Source organism: Anguilla rostrata, chromosome 1, assembly GCF_018555375.3.
Source record: "Anguilla rostrata isolate EN2019 chromosome 1, ASM1855537v3, whole genome shotgun sequence".
NCBI classification, from domain to species: Eukaryota; Metazoa; Chordata; class Actinopteri; order Anguilliformes; family Anguillidae; genus Anguilla; species Anguilla rostrata.
The window spans coordinates 53,165,359-53,185,927 of NC_057933.1; the positions used below are offsets into that span (position 1 = coordinate 53,165,359).

At 43.0% G+C, this 20,569-nt stretch overlaps 1 protein-coding gene across 2 annotated transcripts in view; it reads right to left on the reverse strand.

Moving 5' to 3' along the window:
- me1 (malic enzyme 1, NADP(+)-dependent, cytosolic) overlaps positions 1–20,569 on the reverse strand; it is a 65,528-nt gene that overhangs the window by 31,934 nt on the left and 13,025 nt on the right. For both annotated transcript variants that reach the window (XM_064342364.1, XM_064342358.1), the window contains exons 2-3: positions 8,825–8,958; positions 6,060–6,209 (exon numbers count right to left, since the gene is read on the reverse strand). In XM_064342364.1, the coding sequence (XP_064198434.1) occupies positions 6,060–6,209; positions 8,825–8,958 (284 nt within the window). The remainder of the gene's footprint in view (positions 1–6,059; positions 6,210–8,824; positions 8,959–20,569) is intronic.

Genomic DNA, 20,569 nt, shown 5'->3' on the forward strand with positions numbered 1-20,569 from the left:
GTTTTGCTTAACAGCCTTGTGGAGATGAGGTGAACACTGTGTTGAGTTTAGATGAGCACTCTTGTGGAGCTGCAGTATGTACAGTCTTCAGCCACACAGCTGGCCAGGACAAATGAGTTGAAGGGAGGGTAAACACAATAGAGCAGACCTGGACACTAACATCCCCTCAGTGGGGTAAAGAGCTCATACTCAAGCAGATATGTCTGGAAACGTCCCAGGAACACAGCACAGACAGGAATGAGCTGTTTCTGTCTGAGAACACAAGCAGTACCATTCAGGCAGGGCTATGTGTGTGTGCATGTGTGTGTTCCAGCAGCTGTTCATTACTCTAAAAACCTATGCTTGTATTAAGCATTTAAAAAATAAAATTTAAATAAAATTAACTGAAACTATAGATATAATATTATATCTCTTCTCTATTTTCTGTAATACTTTCCAAAAATGCATAAACATCTAAATGCATGTGGACTATTTGCTAACTTAATTTCACTGTTATTCAACATTTTGTTAATCAAATAAAGCAACTGATAAAGCAACTGGTTAACTCACCTCACTTAGTTTCTAAGATCTAGTTTGCTGGAAATCACCATAACCAGCAGAATGTGGCTCTCCCTTTGTGAAGGTTCTGCCCTATGAAAAGAACCCGTTGAAAACCTGAGTTGTGCCCAAAAACTACAGGCCTGATGATGAACCACTATGACACAGCAGCCATCAGTTTCTGTAGCCTCAAACGCTGCCAAAGAAAAAAGCCAACTTGCCTAGAGATTCTGACACAATCGGGCAAAAGAATCTTCGGCTTGGACATCTCACTCTAATCCTGAAACCCAAGTACCCCGAAAAGCACCCCGCAATGCACGGCTCACATACATAATCTCATCTTGTGACCACAGCCCTAACTAAGGCGCACTGCATGAGCAGTTCCATGGTTTTGATAAACATCTTGTCTTTGCTACAGTTCCTGGAGAAGCAGCTGGCTTGGAATTTCAGTTCTGTCCAGAGAAAAAAGGAAGGGAAAAAGCAGACAACTGTGCTAATGTAGTGGAAAAATGTGATCCTAAAGTTTGTGTTTATTTTTCATTTCTGCAATTGCTCCTATTCTCTGTAGGCTACACAGTCCTTTTCTGTAACAGCTGTGGTGAGATACCTTTTTCGGTCCATGCACATGTGTGGAACACACATGTATGTGCGTTAAAGCTCACAGATGCAGGTGAAAGACTTGAGCTATAAAGTAGAAACGCTGCAGAAATGTCTCAAAAGGAAACAGTGTGAAACACAGATGTCCCAGGTCCTCAGAAACAAGTATTTTTAAAATGTCCTCAGTAACAGGTCTTTTTAAAAACTACAGCTCAGTGGACCAAGACTGGACTCAGTGGACATGCTGAGTGGGAGTGTACACTCCAAACCAGCCACTGCTTCTTATGGGTCTCCAATCCATCTGTTGAGCTGTGTAATTGCTGTGCCAGTGGGCAGCACCATCTAGCTTGCTCTCGCTCGTTTTGCCAAACCTTGAAACACTTCCTAGCTCTACACCAGGAAACTACAGCACAGGTCAACAGTTGTCAGTTGCACCTCTCTTTGTTGCTGCAGTACACTGTATGACTTGTAGTGTGAGAAATCTGCAGCACCTGCAGTCTTTCTTGAGTACCATTACAGATCTGGGGCAAGTGAGGTTGATAAAGATATTTTACATTGTGCTAGCTGTGTGTCTGTGGCAGCTTGGGTTTAAGACAACCATACAGAGTGCACAAAGGTTCAAGAAAGGCAACAGAGTCACACCAAGATAACCACCCCGAAATAAAGATGTTCCTGGATATCCAGAGATAGACTCTGCCTTTCTCTGCAGCTGCAGAAAGTAGTCCAACCTCATCCTAATCCACTCCAGAACACTGGAAAGCTATGGAAATACAAACATCTCCAAGGTGTCTGGTATTCAGCAGCATCGCCAAGTCTGTCATAAGTCACCATAGCTTTGCACAGTAACTTTAGCATATTTCTAATGTCTGTTTTTAAAGTACGAGGAGAAAAGTGCAACACTGAACTTTAGCTCTGTGAAAGGGCATATCTTTAACTAAACAACAGTGGGGGGAAAAAGAAACGATTATTTTCCCACATGGAAATCCTCCAGGATTTAAAATATATGGTCAAGCAAAACAAACAACTGAATTCAGCTATGAAATTGGAAAAAAATGTGGTTTAGTTTTAGGTAATATCATACCTGGAATGTGGGTACTACCTTAGATGCATTGCTTTGTCACCCTTCCCAGATTATAAACAAGCCACCAAATTACAAAATACCAAAAATTTGGGATTTTTGTGCTTCCAAATTTAAGATGTTTCCAGAATCTAATGCCTGTTATCATTCAAGTTTGTGTCATTGTATGTTTAATTACACAACTCAATGTGTGTGCCTCCAAGTTTTCAATTATAAAATTGGTGCAGATTCTAGCCTCAAAATCAGAACATAATAATATAAAAACATCAGAATATTTAATGATAAAAATAGGCCTTTTGGCCCAGTAAAACTCATCATTTTGCCTATTATAAACACAGCATCGGTAGTAAACAAAGTACGGTGTCATGCAAGGTCTTGAACACTCAAAGGGCCTCCACTTCTGCTATATGGTCTGGCAGTCTACTCCAAGCAAATTTATCAAACAAAGCACAGGCCCAACTCCTATTTCATGCACTTAAACGGGTTAAACATCCCCCCAAGTATCTTTAAAATCATTTCTGAATAGAATGGTCTTTTTCTGCGGTTGGTCCTCTTCTGCTCTCCCTTCCCCTAACACCTTCACTAAGGAGGTGGGGGATTGTACATGAAAAGGATTGCAGAGGGGAATTGTCTTTGTACCCGAAATATACAGGCAGCTCAAGCTGCGATCCCATTGTGGTCGCTGCCAGCTCTGTGTGTGGCCAGGGGCTCGTGCTCCAATGAAAACACTGCAGCTTCTGTGTCGAGCTATTATCGCTCCTCAAATATACGCTCCTTGTGAACATTAAACAGAGGCATCAGAGAGTCATCATCACTACGTATATATGTTTTTTTTTCCAGTGATGCCTGGCACAATTACCTAATCATCCTCCATTTTAACCAATTTAGAGATGAAAGAGCCCTTAGTTTAGCAGAGATGCTACAGGACTTAAGTCTAGTGTGTTTAAGCCTGACTTGTTACAATTCCTCTGACCCAATTTCAAAGCAAATACTCAAAGAACAAATAAGTGCCCTGTCTGCATGGGAGGACACAAAACCAAGGTCTGTACATTCCCTTTCTAACCTCTTCCTGTGTTGCCGTGGTGAAAAAGTTTAGGTTCTTCACAGGTTCCTAGAGGGCTTGAGAGCTTGTTAGGTAGTGTGTGACTAATGGGCACTCCTGAAAGAGTTCTGTGTGTAAGATAAGAGTGATTGACCTCTGACCCCTGTTTCAGGATGCAGCCTTGTTGTGCTTAGACTGAACGAGGCAGATTACAGGCTATAAGTGGGTAGGAGGGTGGGGAAGGCCCTTCCTCAACACTACGCTCTTTATAGGGGAGAGGCAGCGATTAAAGCACTAATCTCAGCCTTTATCTCAGCGTGGTGGTCCAGACAGGGTTTCATTACAGCTCCTTTACTGTGCCTGTGTGTGTGGCCTTGCCCATGTGTGTATGAGTGTATGTGCCTGTTTGTTTGTGCATGTGTGCATGTGTTTTCACATTTGTTGATGTGCATGTGTGTATGTATGTGTGATTGTGTGTGTGCACGAGTGTGTGGGTGTGTGCATTGTCTTTGTGTATGTATTCATATACACTACAGGCCAAAATTATTAGGTCACCTGTTTATTTTATTTTTTACTTTAGCTAGAGAAAACATCAGTTAATATGTGCACATTTATGAAATAACAAACCAAAGTACAAACATTTTTTTTTCAGTTTCCACCCACAATAACACTAAAAAATAATTTCTACTTGAAAATCTTAGACACAACTTTTATTCCAATTAAATTTATTATTGTAAGTCAATCCAATCATTTTGCAAAGTGGAAGGTGGAGGGGTGGGAGGGAGGTAAAGGGGCAATGAAATCTTATCTATTTGAAGTTTTTTTTTTTTAAAGCCTAGTAGGTAGCCAAATACCTTTAGTTTGTAGTGCAAGTAAAACAGGCATTAAGTTGCAAGAAATATGGCAAAAAAAGGAGTTAGGGTTAGATGTAAGTAAACATTATGGCAAAAAGGTTATTCCCAGTGAGAAATGGCAAAGAAGCTTAGGATTTCCAGGTGCAGTGTTCAGTACAGGTTCCATCTGATGGGCAGTAATGTTAACAGAAGACCAGGAAGATAAAGAGGCAGAAGACAAACATCTTGTGTTGTCTAGCAAGAGAAATCGCCGTAAAACTGCACCACCACTACAGGAAGAACTCAATGCAACTACAAAGAAACCAGTTCTCCTGACTACAACTGCTGGTCCAAAGTAATGTGTATGAGCAAAAAAGTCCTTACTGTGCACTGTTAACAAGAAAACAAAGACCCCAGTGGGCCAAGCACCATTAACAGTGGACCAAAAAGATGGGGAAAAGGCAGATCCACATCCTGCTAAACCAGCAAATCATAGTTGCCGTTTCACTGCTGTCAGGAGAACTGGGTTCTCTCTATTGTACTGTGTTATTACAGGTAGAAATAAAAAAAAGATTATGCTTTGGTTTGTTATTCAACAAAGGTGCATATATTAACTGCATTCTTCTCAACCCAAAATAAAAAAAAACAAAAAAAAACACAGGAGGCCTAGTACTTTTAGCCTGCACTGTATGTGTGTTCACATGTGTTCATATGTATGTGTGTACACGTTTGTGCATGGTTGTGGGCGTGTGCATGTTTATGTGTCAGCATGTGTACCTGCGTGTATGTGCATACCTGTACTTGTCCATGTATATTTACGTATGTGTGTGTGCATGGACATGCATATTTGTGTTTAAGAACAGTAAAGTAGGAGAGCTCTGCAGCACCAAGCTTGCTGAACACACATGTGCCATGGCTCTGGCAACCTGCCCTGATCTACTGCATTGTGGCCAGATTTGGGGATACAAAATTCCTCCTCCACTGCAATGCCAGAGGTAGAGAGCATTCTCAGAATATTTTCCACAAACTTCCAAGTTTTGGGGTCTGTGGAAGGCAATATAATACAGAAAAAACACTGAGATTTCCGCTCTTTAACGAGTGATCATTTACAATAAAATTATATTGCCATCATAAGTGGATTTGAACTCCCTATTCAGTTTAGCTGTCTGTTTATAGCATGTTCTAAGCAAAGCCATTACTTCTTAAATAACTCAGCTTGAGAGAGAGCTCCCCACAGCTCAGTAATCAGCTCCTACAATACATTTCTTACTTGCATGGGGAAAATCCTATTATTCAGAGTAACCAACACAGCTTTAAATTTTACATCCTCTACTCATACAGCTGAATATTTTACTGATGCAATTCAGGTTACGTACAGTGCCTTGTGCAAGGGTACAATTCCCTAAGTGGGAACTCCAGTTCTGTCTGATACAGCTGTTAAGCAGAAAGGAAAGCTGCACCACAGGGAACTGAAATAACATTATCTCTCCGTAGGACTGAAATAATACGCCCAATGTATTACTATTAGTCCCATGCCTTACTAGAAGAGGGTTTATGCAACTGTTACTGGCTTCCTGTTAGTGATTTGGCACACTAACCAGGATCTAAGTAAGACCTAGATGGTTCCGACTACAGCACATTGGTGGTGATATTTCCACTCTTGTGGCCCCATGCATGCAGCTGCAGCTATAAAGATGTTTCTGCAGGGCAGGTTAGTCTCTCCATGTTACTGGCGCTAGCCTTCTTGCTGTGAGCTGGACTGTGATGCAATCTCCTTTCAGGGCAGAAACAGGGTAAAAGTGTGAATGTTTTTGCTCCACAGATAGTCATCTGTGTAAACTGGCTCACCTCATCACTCAGAAGTGATGCCCTGAAATATACAGGAACATTTAAAGCACAGCCAGTCATGATTGTGTAGGTCTGTGTGCGTGCGTGTGTGTGTGTGTGATGTGTGTAAACGTGTTCACCTCACCTGGGTCTCCTGAAGGTGAGTCCATACTGCTGGCAGGCCAGCCCTACAGTAGGAGTGTAAACTATGGGCATGAAGCGCTCTATGTCTGAGGTCAGAACCCTGTAGAACAGCTTCTCGTTGCGGTCCTGCAGTCCCATCAGGAGGACATATCTGAGAGACAGAGAGGGGAAAAAGCAAGGAAGATGTACATCAAAAGCAGCGGACAAACACCCCGCATCAAATTGTAGAGCTTGCTCAGAGACACATGCTAACTGTACATGCCTACAGTAGCCTAATAGTGTAACCTTTGATCCCTTTCAAAAAAGGATACTATGATGTTGTGAATTAAGAGTAAACTACAGTGTTAAGCACAACATTTCCTAAGTTAACACCCTGGTGGGGAAATGGTGGTGGTGCTGGAAATGGCTTTTTGTGGGGGTTGGGGGTGGGGTGGGGGTGGGGGGGGGTTAGGTCACTTTTTTGTCATTTGGTTTACAAAACATACCATCTACCCCTTGCTATTCACATTTTTATTTTTCTGTAATTATTACTGCCATTGCTATCGGTTCCTATTTGTATCATACGCTGAGAAAAAAGAAGTAGAGAATCATGGTGTATTGCATGGGGGCTTGGGGGTGCGGCTTATAACATGCCATGCATTTTACTCCTTGCTATCAAATAAAACATCTGTCACAAAGAAAAATATACAGGCCGGTTGTCGAAATGATGAATGTTTTAAGTAAGCAGAAAGTGTCTTATATCACAACTCTCCCACACTTTCCTCAAGAGACTTCTCTCCCAGCTCCTCACAGCATCTGTATTTAACCATAGACATGTGTGAGCTGATCCAACATTAACACCCAAGAGTCCTGTGCATAGGGGGTGGGCCCAAAACTCTCAGATGTGAACACAGAAGGAGAGGCATACAAGGTTTCTGTGGGTTAAATTACCAACTGCACAGAACATATACATAGGCAATATATCATCTTCTGGGAATTTTGAAAAGAGCATTTTAAAGGGGGGCCAAGATGTACAGTAAATATTGAGAAATGAACACACAAACAGCAGGGGTCCAGTGGCTGACAGGACAAAATGAGAGCTTAAAGTGGAGTGCCCTTGCATTAAAAATATGGGACCTCAAATACCATGGGATTGAGCATGGGAATATAATGTTCCCACCAGGCCAAGTTGATGTTTTGCTATTGGCATGACAACAATTCCCAGTCCCGCCCAATCAACCCAACCCCCCAAGGCAGAGCTGACAGGACTCCTCAGGACTTGCCTCCTCCCCAACCTGCAAGTTCCACCTTCGGCCTACACCATAGTAACAAAGAGAGAATCTCCATCAGCACCATGGCAATGGATGCTGGGTTCTCCCTACCACTCCCCTGCGCCTATATTAACAAAGGCGATGCCTTATGTGGTGTGGTTGCAGGGGGAGAGGAAGAGAGAGAGAGACAGAAAGAGAGAGAGAGTGGTGTGGCTGCAGGGGAGAGAGAGAGAGAGAGAGAGAGAGAGAGACACAAATTGTACTTTTGACATTTTTACATCAGAGGAGGTATGTGTGTGTGTTGTATGAAACTGCACAAAATCTTGATTTTTTAACTGATTTCCTAAAGGCTTCCATCCAACAAGCCCTTCACATTTTTAGTTCTTTCACATTTTTACGTCACTTGGCACTTGCAACTGCACTTTCAGTCAACAGTCACAACACACCCAGTGCTTTTCATTCAAAGCACATTCACGCCCTTCAGTCTTAAAGAGAATGAGAATTATAACTTTTTGAAGTTATTGATCAAAGCTGTCACAGAGACTCAGGGAGTGAACAGTGCCATTAACTCACAGACTCCTCAAGCCTGTCATTTAGAACACAAGAAACAACCTTCCGAGTAATGAAGTTCTCAAAGAGTGGGTGTGTGCAAATAAGTGTGTGCTCTGAATCCTATATTATTTTAGTTCAAATGAATGCTCCACTTTGTAATCCAACATGTGACTGAGTGAATGTGTGATCATGAAGGACAGGCTGAATGAATGAGTGAAAGCACTCATACATCTATCAACTAACAAACTGACTGAATGAATGAAAGCAGAAAGAGAAAACTAAGGGGCAGAAATGAATGGAGATGAGAGGAAAGGGGAAGAGGAGGAGTGAGAGAGAACCTGTGAATGAAGGCTGCAGTGATGAAGGACCCCCCCCCCCCGGAAAACAAACCCCAGTAAACATTTCCAGATGTGAGTCCTCAGCCTGGAAACCTGCCCTTCCAGCAGAGTTGGTATCAAAGGTCGATAACATCCCAGCATGCCGAGCGATTCCTCAGGCCAGGCCAGAAGCAGAACCCCACTGAGGCCAGATATTAACACCATGTCTTTCTCAATGATAAGTAAATGAGTTGAGCACTGGCCAAAAATACCGGCTGTGTTGACAATACCATAATGAAAACATAGAGGGAGGGAGGGGGCAACAAAGAGAGGGAGAGGGAAAGAGAAGGAATGACTCCCTGTATGCTCCTGTCAACACGTTAATGAGAGGGCCGGATCCATTCCACAGACCAAAAGTTCTCACCTGTATGTGTGTGTGTGTGTTTTGGGGGGGGGGGGGGGCTGTAGAGGGTGGGGTCATCTGTGTGTGTGTGTGTGTGTGTGGTATATTTTGAGGGGGGAAGGCTGTAGAGGGTGGGGTCACCTGTATGTGTGTGTGTGTGTGTGTTTGTTGAGGTTGTTGGGGAGGCTCTAGGGGGTGGGATCAACACTGTGTACTGGAATTCAGTATCACCCCTTCCACTCACCTATCCAGATCATCCTTCTTCATCTCATAGTTCCTGAGGACCCGCATCAGCTGGACGTCCTGGCTGAGGAAGCAGGGGGGCAGCAAGCCATGGATGCCCAACTGTAACCTCTCCTCCAGGGAGAAAGCCATGCCCTGCAGGGAGACACTGGTGTTACACCGGAATACCTGTACACCAAAAACCCAACACTATGGGCTCCATTTTCCAGCTGGTGAAAGGTCTGATCAGAGTCGTCCCACATGTGAAGTGGTATTTCTCTCATGGATTTTTATGCGCTATCTGGTCATTTCTTGACTCACTGTGCAGAAAAGTGGGACGAGAGTCAATGCTGGGGGTGTTTCAGTCAAGATCGGGCAGCAGACTGAAATTATGGTGCAGCTCATTGCAATTTTCCAGTCCGTATAGTCTAAAAATTGCACCCTCATGACCCACCTGCTCAGACCAGGTCTATGCTATAAGTCGCAGCCCATTGTTGGGTGGATTGTTTTTTGGGTCTTTCCCATGAAATGCGTACATGATCACAGCCTATTCAAAAAGTTGATTTTGTGGATCATATGCTGTCCAATTTGGTTTTGATATAAATCCCGCAAGCAGGAAAAATACATACTTTTGCATTTATTGTTCATTTTCTCTTTTTTTGATAATTTTAATTCCTGTATTTATTCCTGTTTTGAATAGTTTGTGGTTGCTCTTATACTGAACTGAGGTCCCGGGGTTACTGTATTCCATTCCATTCCAGCCCAGAACTAAACAAGAATGTCTGGGAAAATGTGTATTTCCCAAGGTTCTGGCCGCCATTGACTTCAGACGTTCAGTTACGTGCCCCTTCTAACCAACCACTCACCTATGTGAATTGAAAGGAGGTCCACTCCATTAACATTCAGGTTATGTGCATATGTGCAACACTTGCGCAAGGTGAGTATAAACTTTCCACATATATTCACTCTCGTATACCTAGCTAGTCCGCAATAAGGCAGCAAACTTATCTTAAACTCAATTACATTAACATCTTCTCTTGCTTGCAAGCTCCTATATGAAAAATCTGTGTTGACTAAAGCATCAAAAGCAATGCTGAAGTGGCTACATTTCTTTTGGACAATCTGTAATATTTTGCTTGAATCGTCTTCAACATGTACCACGTTGGTCTGGCATTCAATCTTATTGTACATTAGTTACTTAGTTATTGATGGTGTAACGCAACCGTTGGGACAGAAAAATCTTATAATAGCATATCTAATCTCATATCAATGTTTCAGTGCCAGTGTGCAACGTAATAGCTCCTTCTCTACTTGAACTACTTGTCATCAAAGATTGAATCAGTTTGTTGCGTAAAATTGGCTACTAAACGCAAATCCCTTGAATATAAACCTGTTTTGAGGCTTATTTCAAAATATTTTCTTTCAAACTATAAAATCTTGTCACTCCAGAAATATTTTTGAAATATGAAATACAATATTTGCATGCCTCAAACATCTGTCCTGACAACACTGCAGTGATGCATCCAAAGATGTGTGGCATCCGTGACAGCTGATCTAGGATCAGTGGCTTAATGAGGGAGGCGCCTCCTGGGCTCGGATCCTTAACCACAGACTAGAGTGACACCATTCACTGTCTGAGTTCATAGTTTACAGAAAGCCTCAGCCTTGGATCGTTACATTATCTCCAATAACCTGAGCACTTGCAGTACATACTGTATGTAAAGCACATGCATGCACCCATTAGCTGGTTCATCAGAGCAGCAGTAGCTTCAGAATAGAACAATAACACACTTCGAGCCAGAGGTTCCCCCGTTCTGCAGCAGCCTCCTCCACAATATAACCATCGCACCACCACTCAGCACAGCGCGTTCTCCTCATGGTTTCTGAGAGCCCCACCCCAGAGCAAACGTGGCAACGTCTCTGTGGGCCGGGGACACGATAAGCTGTATTTTTACTCCTAATAAAAGCAGGCCGAGACGACTCGCTCCCCCACCACTGCCTCTCTGGCTGCCGCTACAGCCGTCTGTGGGAGGGAAATATAGAAGAAAGCTGAGGAGCAGCCCCTCCCAAAACAAATCTACACTCATAGTGCGCGCTTTCAAGTGAGCAACACTTTTTTTTATCTGCTTCTGTGAAGAGGCTTGGCCATAAAAGTCCATGAGACTGTAGAAGTACAAACTGAGGCTGTGAATTAGGAAAGCATACGATGCAATAAAACCCAGTCTTCTGTGACATAAAATAAATTACCAATGCTGACCGCCGATAAATGTTTAAGAAGTTAATGCAGAAACCGCAGATAATGTCTGGCGTTTGCTCACACTGTTGACCACACATTCTGAGACTCTGGGGAGAGTGGCACCAAATCTCAGCCGTACGGATTCCCAGCGATGCAGATGCACAGTGCAGCATGTTATCTCTTTAAGCAGCATCACAGAAAGTACTGCCCCGCCAACTCCTTGCCACCCCATCTTCTGGGAGGGGTAAATGTCAATAGTACTAAATCCAGTGACCCTTTCTTTAAGATAAACACATATAACGGCTTTTGACTACATTTAAAGTGCTGTATGATGCAATTGTAAAGCAATATATGGCCTAGATGTTGGAATACTCAGTCATGCCAATTCACAGGTAAATTACATTTATATTACATTATAAAGGCTGATATTGTTTATGAGTTAGTATATTACAGCAACATTTATAATGCATTATAACTGTACCATAAGGAAGTGCATTATTCTCCTGAAAGGCCTTTCAACTCATACCACACCATTTCCTCGGAAAGGGTGCGAGTTGGACAGTTCTGCGTCACCGTGCACTGTTCCACAAATGGAAAACTATACTCTCTAGAATTTCTGTCATTTCCACAGCTGAGAAAGTGCAGCCCACAAGTGCTTTCCAAACGCTCTATTAAGGATTTATAAAACTAGCATGTGTTGGCCCAGCCCAGCCTGTCTGGATGTGCAGTGAATTGTGGACAGAAAGACTCAACACTGTAAACACACTGCTGCACGTGGAGCCACGTGGTGAATTATTACTGCATACATCACGCTGAGAGACAGAGATTACACTCACACATGCACACTCACATAATGTATGGGTACACACACTGCAAACACACACATTTTAACATTCACACGCTCATATGAACAATCTATTGAGGCATTACATCACAGTACAAGCTGCTTCGGAGTTACTTGCAGTATCTTTTCATGCTTGAAACCAAAAACCCCAAATATCTGCCATTGTAAATCCCACAGGTCATCAGAAGCTTCTCAAAAAATGATTCGATGTCCATAAAAACTGTCTGGGCCAATCAAAAACCTTATAACTGAATTAATATTTTAAAAAATCGCTAAAGTGAACTTTCCCTTTAAGGACTCTGAAAAGCTGGCAGGGCATTCACATTGACCAACGCAAGGCCAGCTTGAATTATAACCTTCTTCTAAAATTAAAAGAGAAGATTCTATTTTTCATAAACCACTGGTTACTTCGGGAAAAAATATAAATCTTTCATCATAACCTGGAGATCATGTGAGAACGTTTTACTAAATGTTGGTATATTTTCAAGACTTTTCAATACACAAGAGACTCTCATGTAAATAAATAATATAAAATCTTACACACAGTCTGGCATATATTTTTACCGCAGAAGCAGTATATATAAACATTTGCATTACACAGGGACAGCACACACACACACACACACACGCACACGCATATGGACATGCGCACGCACACACAAACACACTGAGAGCAGCAGGATTCCTGGCGGTTTAGAAGAGTGCATCTCAACCCCGCTGTAGAGCAGGATGGCAGCAGTTTAATAGTACACTCCCATCTCATTAACACCAATTAATGAGACAGCTCTTCCGGAACTGAAAGCTCCCCACCACTGTAATGGAAATGTGCCCAGTGGAGCAATTAGGTTCTATATCAATGGTGGGCGAGCCTCTGGGAAAGGCCCTTGGCACACAGGTGGGGAGGATGAGTGCTTGGGTTGCGGGAGTGGGCGGCGCTCTGTTCGGACAACACAAAGGCCCCACTGCTGGCAGAGTTGCCGTGGGAACCTGTAGGTAGCTTGGCAACCATCAGCATATGTCAAAGCCTGTCTAATGCCAGCTCAGTGGTTTGGGGAGGTTGTGTATAAATAGCATGTCCCCATCTTTAACTTGAGCCCGCCAACACCAAGAGAAGCCTTTTGGGACCTGCCAATCAATGTCCTCCCTTGTACACTGTGTGAAACACTGAGGGAAAATCTGGCCAGAAAAAGAGTCAAGTGAAGCATAAATAGAGCACACAAGTGAACGGAAGTCATGTGATTTGGACGGTGTTGCACATAAAGGAAATCCAAACAGCCAATGTGGTTTAAAATGCAGTTTGTCAGGCAAACATTTATAGTTACGTTTGGAAATAGGTCTGCGGAGATGTAGCCAAAGGCCAAGTACTAGATAAAGCACTGCAGAACTAAATTGAGTGTTTATCAAACCAGAATCATAATGTTATTGTTAGCACCTACTGGAAAATCTCAGCGCATGCACACACACACACACACACATTTTCACAGAAACACATGCACGCACGCGCACACACACACATACACACATGCACACAAGCATGCACACAGACACACATGCACACAAATACACAAATGTACAGACACAGCAGCTGGCCTGTGTTTGTCTGTTTGTTGCTTGCTGAGGGTGACACTGATTGAAGCAAAGCTTGCTGCCTCCATCAGAAAGTCTAAATTGAGTTGAGATGAGGTGAACCACGCGAGAGCACTTTCACCACGTCTGAACTTCTCTCTCCCCGCCCATGGGCCTGGTGACCACAGGTGCCTGTTCCAGGAGCACTACCGCTCACTCCACAGAGAGGCCCTTCCCAAACCGGCAGTTTAGCTAAAAATCACACCACCCTAAGGAACTACCTCATTTGGTCACAGCCATGGGAGAACATGAAAGGCTGGGTTTAAAAAAACACAAAAAACAAGAAGATAAAAGATTAAAAAACATAAAACAACTGCAATTCCCAACTGCACAGATGATAGATTTCTTTCCATTCAGCTGGAAATAAACGCCAGGGTTCAGTGAGCGCAGCCACTGCAGGAAGGCCTGCAAAGCACAAACAAGATAACATCAAACTAACATTCTGCCCCTAACCAAAGAGAAATGAGTCCAAAAATGAATACCTCCAAATCATTCAAGCAAAAAGTGACAAGAGGGCAAAAACCCTTCTAGGACAGCATTTTCCAAAAAACTCTAAAATTGCATGGCTGTCCTACAGCATTTAATCCTTCTTGCACTTGGTCAAATAACAATATCCGAATTGCTTCCAACACTCCAACACTCTAATGGCAAAAACTGGATTAAACATAATACTTGTAGTCAGCCCACTCACATTTTAGTCCAATCACCATCACTAAAATATAACCACCAACTCCTTCCCTACTGTATAAGGCACACAGGTACCAAACAGAGAGTTCTGCAGCCTTGTACCTCTTTATACCTCCTCTATGCATTCTCATTGTGTTATGCATTCTACTTTTCTCTTTCACTTCTCAAGCTTCATTTTATGAGTCCAGATTTCACATGCTTGGAGTCTAGCTTTAGTGACAGTGGCCATCAAAATAGTAGATCTTTACATTGGCAGTTTTCACAATTTAATATGTGATTCTGAAATAAGAGAGGAGAGTGATTTCGGTGGGTAGTTAGGTGGGGGTTTGGTTTCCACTGAGCAGGGGAGGAAAATTCTGCATCATAACCAGCAACACACACACACTGTATCCCCAATTATTCTTTGAAAGCAAAAAAAGCTCACACTGGAGATATCCGTAAAATATTTTCCAGAATACATTTGTTTTTCATGCTCTGTCTTCCACAGAACAACCCTGGCCAACCCCAACACTTGCTCAGTCTCCACAAACACAAACCCCGCCCCCTGGACATGCTCAGTCAGTCTTCCAGGCCTCCAAGAGGGCCCCACAGGCAGTACCGCAGTGAGAGTATACAATGATTAAAATTCAGATTTTCTGATACAGTGAGAAACACTTTGCCTTCCTTTACACTTCAATGCACTTGTTAAATACATCAGACCATAAATCCACTGGGTTGTGTTCTTTATTTTTCTTTCCTCTATAGCACTCCAAGACCCCAACATATTGGAGAAAAAAAACCTTTCCCAGGGAGCAGGACTGGACAAGAAGCACACTGGGGGTTTATCTGTCCAAGCAAAGATTGGAGATAATGAGAGAAAAAAATAATTGCACTCAAATTAAATTATGTTTTACACACACACAAGGGAAAAAAATAAACCGCTCTTAAACTGCTAATTAAGCAGACTCAACAACCAAAAAGTGACAAAAGGTTTGTATTAAAATGACAGCAAAAAAAGTTGGCGTATCTCTGCCTATGATTTTGGCATTTTCTAGCAGTGTGTTTTGGCCGGCATTGACCCTGAGTGGGTTTACCAAACTGCAACAGCTGGAGGAGAGTCTGACTCATTTACCTAACTCTCCCTCTTCCCCTTCTCTCCCCTCGGTTTCTCTCCCCCTTTGTTTTTCTCTGACTCACTCTCCTTCCTCCTCTTCCTCTTGCCCTCTCTGTCCCCCTTTTTCTCTCCCCCACTCCCCGTCTCTCTTCACAGCGAGTATGCAAGAAGGAAGCCGTACTGGGTCCAGTAGGGGAAGGAGAAACCTGAGGTCGCTCCCATTTTATATTAATCCCAGACTGCCCGGCAGCGGCATACAGCACACCAGTGCCTTTTGTTTAATTGATCACGGTGTCCGTCTAGACGCCAAAGAAAATAACCTGAGTGCTCGCTGGCCGTCGTGGCGTTCGCGGCGTGGAGCTGCCGCAGGTCGCGGGACGGGGAGCACTGCGCTGAATGCCAATGTGCCGTGGCACAAAGACCAGCTGGCACCAAACTCAGACACACCCTGGCTCTTCACGGCCCAGTTACTCGGAGGCCTGGCTGACTTAATCCATGGCACGGATATTTGACCCTCACCCCCCCCCCCCCCACCTCCCCACCCCTGCTGACATTTAGCCCCAGCGGGCAGAAGGCTCCAGACTTGTCCCATCTGCGGAGGCCCTCTGACATCACGCAGCCTCCCGCACCCCCAGGCGGAGCCCCAGATCTAGAGCAGGATATTTTTGGAGCGTTTGGACAGCCGAGCTGTGGTCTGCCTCTGTGCGGGGTGCAGAGGTGCAGGGCGTGAGAGCAGCAGGGTACGAATGAGCTGGGCTCTCACGCAGTGCCTAATATTGAGAAGCTGTGAGACTGATCACCTGTCTGACCCGCGGTTTAATCAGGGCCCGGGTCTCTCGCCCCCACATCCCACATCCCCACATGCTGCAGAGTCTGTCAGAAGCTGTCAGAATCCCGACAACATTTCCATTCTCTTTCAGACTCTCCCTGTGCCAGGAGAAGGGGGAGGGGGGAGCCAAGAAGGAGCCAAGGCAAACATGGTCTACTCTTCCAGATGGAAGCAAAGGGTGAAGTGTGTGTGTGTGTATGTCTGTGTGGTGTGTGGTGTGTGGGGCGAAGGGAGCACCAGAAGATATGCAGCTCTATTAGGGATTCTCTGCACAGCCATATTTTACAACCAAGCTTGTGAGTTGTGGTTGGATGTAGAGAGGTTTTGAGGTTTGAGCCAGTGAGTCAATTTCCATTTTTAACCAAATGGTCATTACCACCATGGTTGATCGAAAAGGTTAGGTTTTTTAAACTCGGATGAAAGTTCAACAAACTTGAAGTTTGGCCAACTGTCACTGCTGGTTAGCAACTGGTGTGAACACAGCAATTAGGGCCTGAAAGAAATGAGCAGAGCACTCCACATACAGCCAGCCTATGGAAGGTCATTAAACCCGCAAAGTATGGGCTGGTACAGGAAGTGCTCCTTCATGATCATTGGACCTATAATGTGGGTCAAAGGGTCACAGGACAGCATAATTCAACACAAGAGTCATCAACAAACAGGATACGGTTTTCCAGAATGCATCAGAGACATACTGTCCAATATTCAGCATCTAGAGCTGAACTTCATCATTAGCTGGGATACAGTAAAACACCCTTGTTTATAATTGCGCCTTAAATCTAAAACTTAATTCAGTAAACTACAGGGGACTCCATACTGTATTTGGCAGGTTTATAGAGAAAAAGTATTTCCAGGAGAAGAAAGGGGTCAGGTGCTAAACTTCCACCTCTTTACGTTCAGCCATTACTCTTTCCCAGCGTCTGGTTCCAGGCACAATTAAAAGTTACGAGGACAGATGCTTGGGGCTCCATTTTCTGGCTGGCGCATGGCGTGTTGCGAGCCGTCGCGCAGACAAAATGTTATTTTCGTCATGGACTTTGACGCGCACGAGCCCTTTGGTAATTCCATCTGCCAAAGTGGGAGGGGAGCCGCTGCAGGGGGTCAGACGCTGTCCAATTTCTGCTTTGATATTAATTCCAGAAGCAAGAGAAATGCATACTTTGTATTTCTTGCTCAATGTCTTTTTTTCTTGTTATAATTTTAATTCCTAAATGTATTGCTACTTTTAATTGTTTATGGCTGTTCTTATTATAGTGCATTGTAGTCACTGGGGTAGGCATACTGTATTTTGTTCTTTTTGTTACACCTGTCTGTAATGAGAAGAATGACAAAAATTGAACTTAAATGACTGTACTTAAAATGACAGCCATAGTACTAGCACAAATTATGGTTGGACATTTATAAACAGAGTTTGATGATTAATTCAATATTTTTGCAACAATCTATTTTTGCCATAATAAATGTAACATGTAATAAATGTTTTTTTAGAATTGCTTGGTTGGATAAATTAGGTAAATTTCACACTGACAGCAGGAAGTATTTTTTCACAGAGTAAGAAATGCATGGAAAAGCTTGCCAGGGAATGTGGTAGAAGCAGAATCCCAAGAGGTACTCAAAAGCTGCCTCCAAAAAGTGCTAGATACTATTAAAGCACCAAGAAAAATGAGGAGCCTGGATGGGTTGAATGGCCTGTTCTCATCATCACATAATGCATACCATACATTTTTATTTACATAAGATTATTGTATATGTATCAGCTCATACTAACACAATCATAAACATATTCAGACTAAAGGGTCTCTGAAATCATCAATGGTCTTAACTCCAAACCAGACCTCATAACTCCAAACCATGGGTCTGAAGTTGTAGCCCCTCCTCTCTCCTGTTTGAGCAGGAAGGCCCATAGAACACAGAGACCCAAGGCTCCATTCCAGCCCGGCATCTCCTCGAGGACAAACAAGTCTCACGCGCTTTCACACGACACACGCTGGGGAGGTCAGCACAAATACATCGACTCTCCACACACAGTCTGATCTCGAGACCACAGCACAGACAGGCATTAAGATCAGAATGCTGGGTATTCTCTTTTCTTTTTTGTTGAGCATGAATTTCCTTCTTTTACATTTCGAACATTTTTCCTTTTTTACTTGTGTTTTCTTAGCTCATTTTTTTTAGCAGCCACTATTAACATATGTGCATACTTTCATGGTCTCACATTTTCCTGCACACAAATCTGTATGTACTTTCCCCACACAGTTCAAATGGAAGTACAACCTTACATGACCCATTTTTATGCAATTAGTTACTTCTCTCTGTACTTTTTGTTTCACAAGCGCTTGGCTGCAGAGTTATGTTTGCACATACTTAACAGCGCTATTATATAAGCATTTGCTCAACAGTCTTCCTGATTTATTGATAGAGCACCGATTGATTAAAATGTTTCAGCATTCTTTGGTTTTGTGATTGGATCAATGTTAAAGGGATATTCCACCTAGAAATGTCTTGATTTTCTATACTTACACTGAGTGTTATCAATCGATCTATAAAGTTTTTTTATAAAGTCAAATACATCCCTAACTAAGCCATGAGATCAGACCTGGCAAATACAATGGAACCCAATGGGCAAAAAACTACAGCTCAGAACTACACTTGTAAATCTTCACCATGTTAAGTTTGACCACATAATGACTGTGGAAGTTATACCTGTTTGAACCGCCTGCAGATGTTATCTAATTTTGAAGCTAAAATGCAATAATTGTCCAAATATTTAATCTCCCTAATGTTTATCTACCAGTATTTTGATTTCACACCTAAAAATAATTATTCTCCATGTAATTGTGCAGTCCAGTATGGTGGAAATTCCTCATGGGCAACTCTCGGAAGCTGTGTGAGAGGTTGTGGAATTTTTCATGGGGCAATTTAGCTTTGAAAATATCTTTCAAATGAATTATATACTTACCCAGTTATTATTATTTAATATTAAATTATCATTATGGAATGACACGGAAAAATGAGATCACCTGAGTGATGCCCATATATTCGGACAAAAGCTCACAAGGGAACATAAAAACATTTTTTCATTTAAAAAAAAAAAAAAACATCTGGTTGGATCCAGAACAGTCAATGGAAGTATAGATAAGTATGGAAGTTGTTAGATAATTCATTGATTTTTGTGTGGAATATCGCTTTAAAGAAGTCATGTTTTCTTCATTAATTGTTTATCCTAAACCCTGACCAGCGGGTTCCTCTGGTGCCCTTGTGACCTGACCTTTCCACACACAGCAGTGCAGCATGCTGAGAGGCCACTGCACTCCAACCCATCTGCATTCGTACAAACGCAAGCGCTGTGAATTAAGTGTGTGAACCGCTATAGCCCGACAGGAAGTTCAGTCCTCTCCTCGTTTCTGTGGGATTCCACAGCCGTTGAGGAACCAACCGAAACAGCAGGATCTGCTGCCTGCCCTCAGCAGAGTGCATTTCGTGCCATTTAAAGTCAGACGGATCTAAATTGACAGGGTCCTGTTTAGCTTGGAGGCAACTCCATGCTACAGCTCAGTAATCTAGTTTTAATGAAAGAAGAATGCAGACATTAAGCAGATCCCGAGCAGTCCGGGCTCGGGTTTTACTGGCCTGAACGCATGCAGTTTGCACCAGTGATGACAGATGCTTCATTCGTCTGGCTGCTTTGATGACAATATTTTGAGTATGCTACAAAAGTAGCCGGAGGGACAATCCATTAATAAACATTAAATTTGCGCCCCTTCTCTGTCTTGAAATTGTGCTACACACATAAACAAAAGGATCCACAGTCATTCAGATAAGCTCTACTGTCTGTGCTGAGGATATGTGCAGGGTTATGATGTACATTAACATTTTTAAATTTATTTTATTTAAACCTTTTTTAACCAGGGAAGGTCCCATTGAGATTAAGAATATCTTTTTCAAGGGAGCCCTGGTCAAAGATGGGAAAAGGAAAGGAAACACAGTGAAGGTGATTGCAGTATTTAATTTAGTTTCACAGGTCTGGCATCCATGATCTCTCCCAATAGCCCTGTTCACCTGTGCTGGTGCAGCCAGGTGCGTAAAGCCATACACAGCTCCTCTACAAGGACAACCTCCACACCCCAGATCTCTCCTGGGGACAGAAGATGAAGGTCACTTTATTCCCAATTACCACAAGGTAGCAGGAAAGTTTTTTCCTGCATATGTCTCCTAGATGCACACATACATGGTTCACTAAAATAAATGCACTATATGATCACTGAGGTCAGAGCACAGGGTCAGCCACACTGCAGCACCTCTGGGGCAGTTATGTGGTTCACTGCCTTACTCAAGGGAACTTAGGCAGTGTTGGTGGATATCGTAGATATAACACCAGTCTAGCCCACAGCTACTCGTTTGGTAAGGACAGAGACTGAACATACTGCCTTCCAGTTGTTAGCCAGCCTCTAG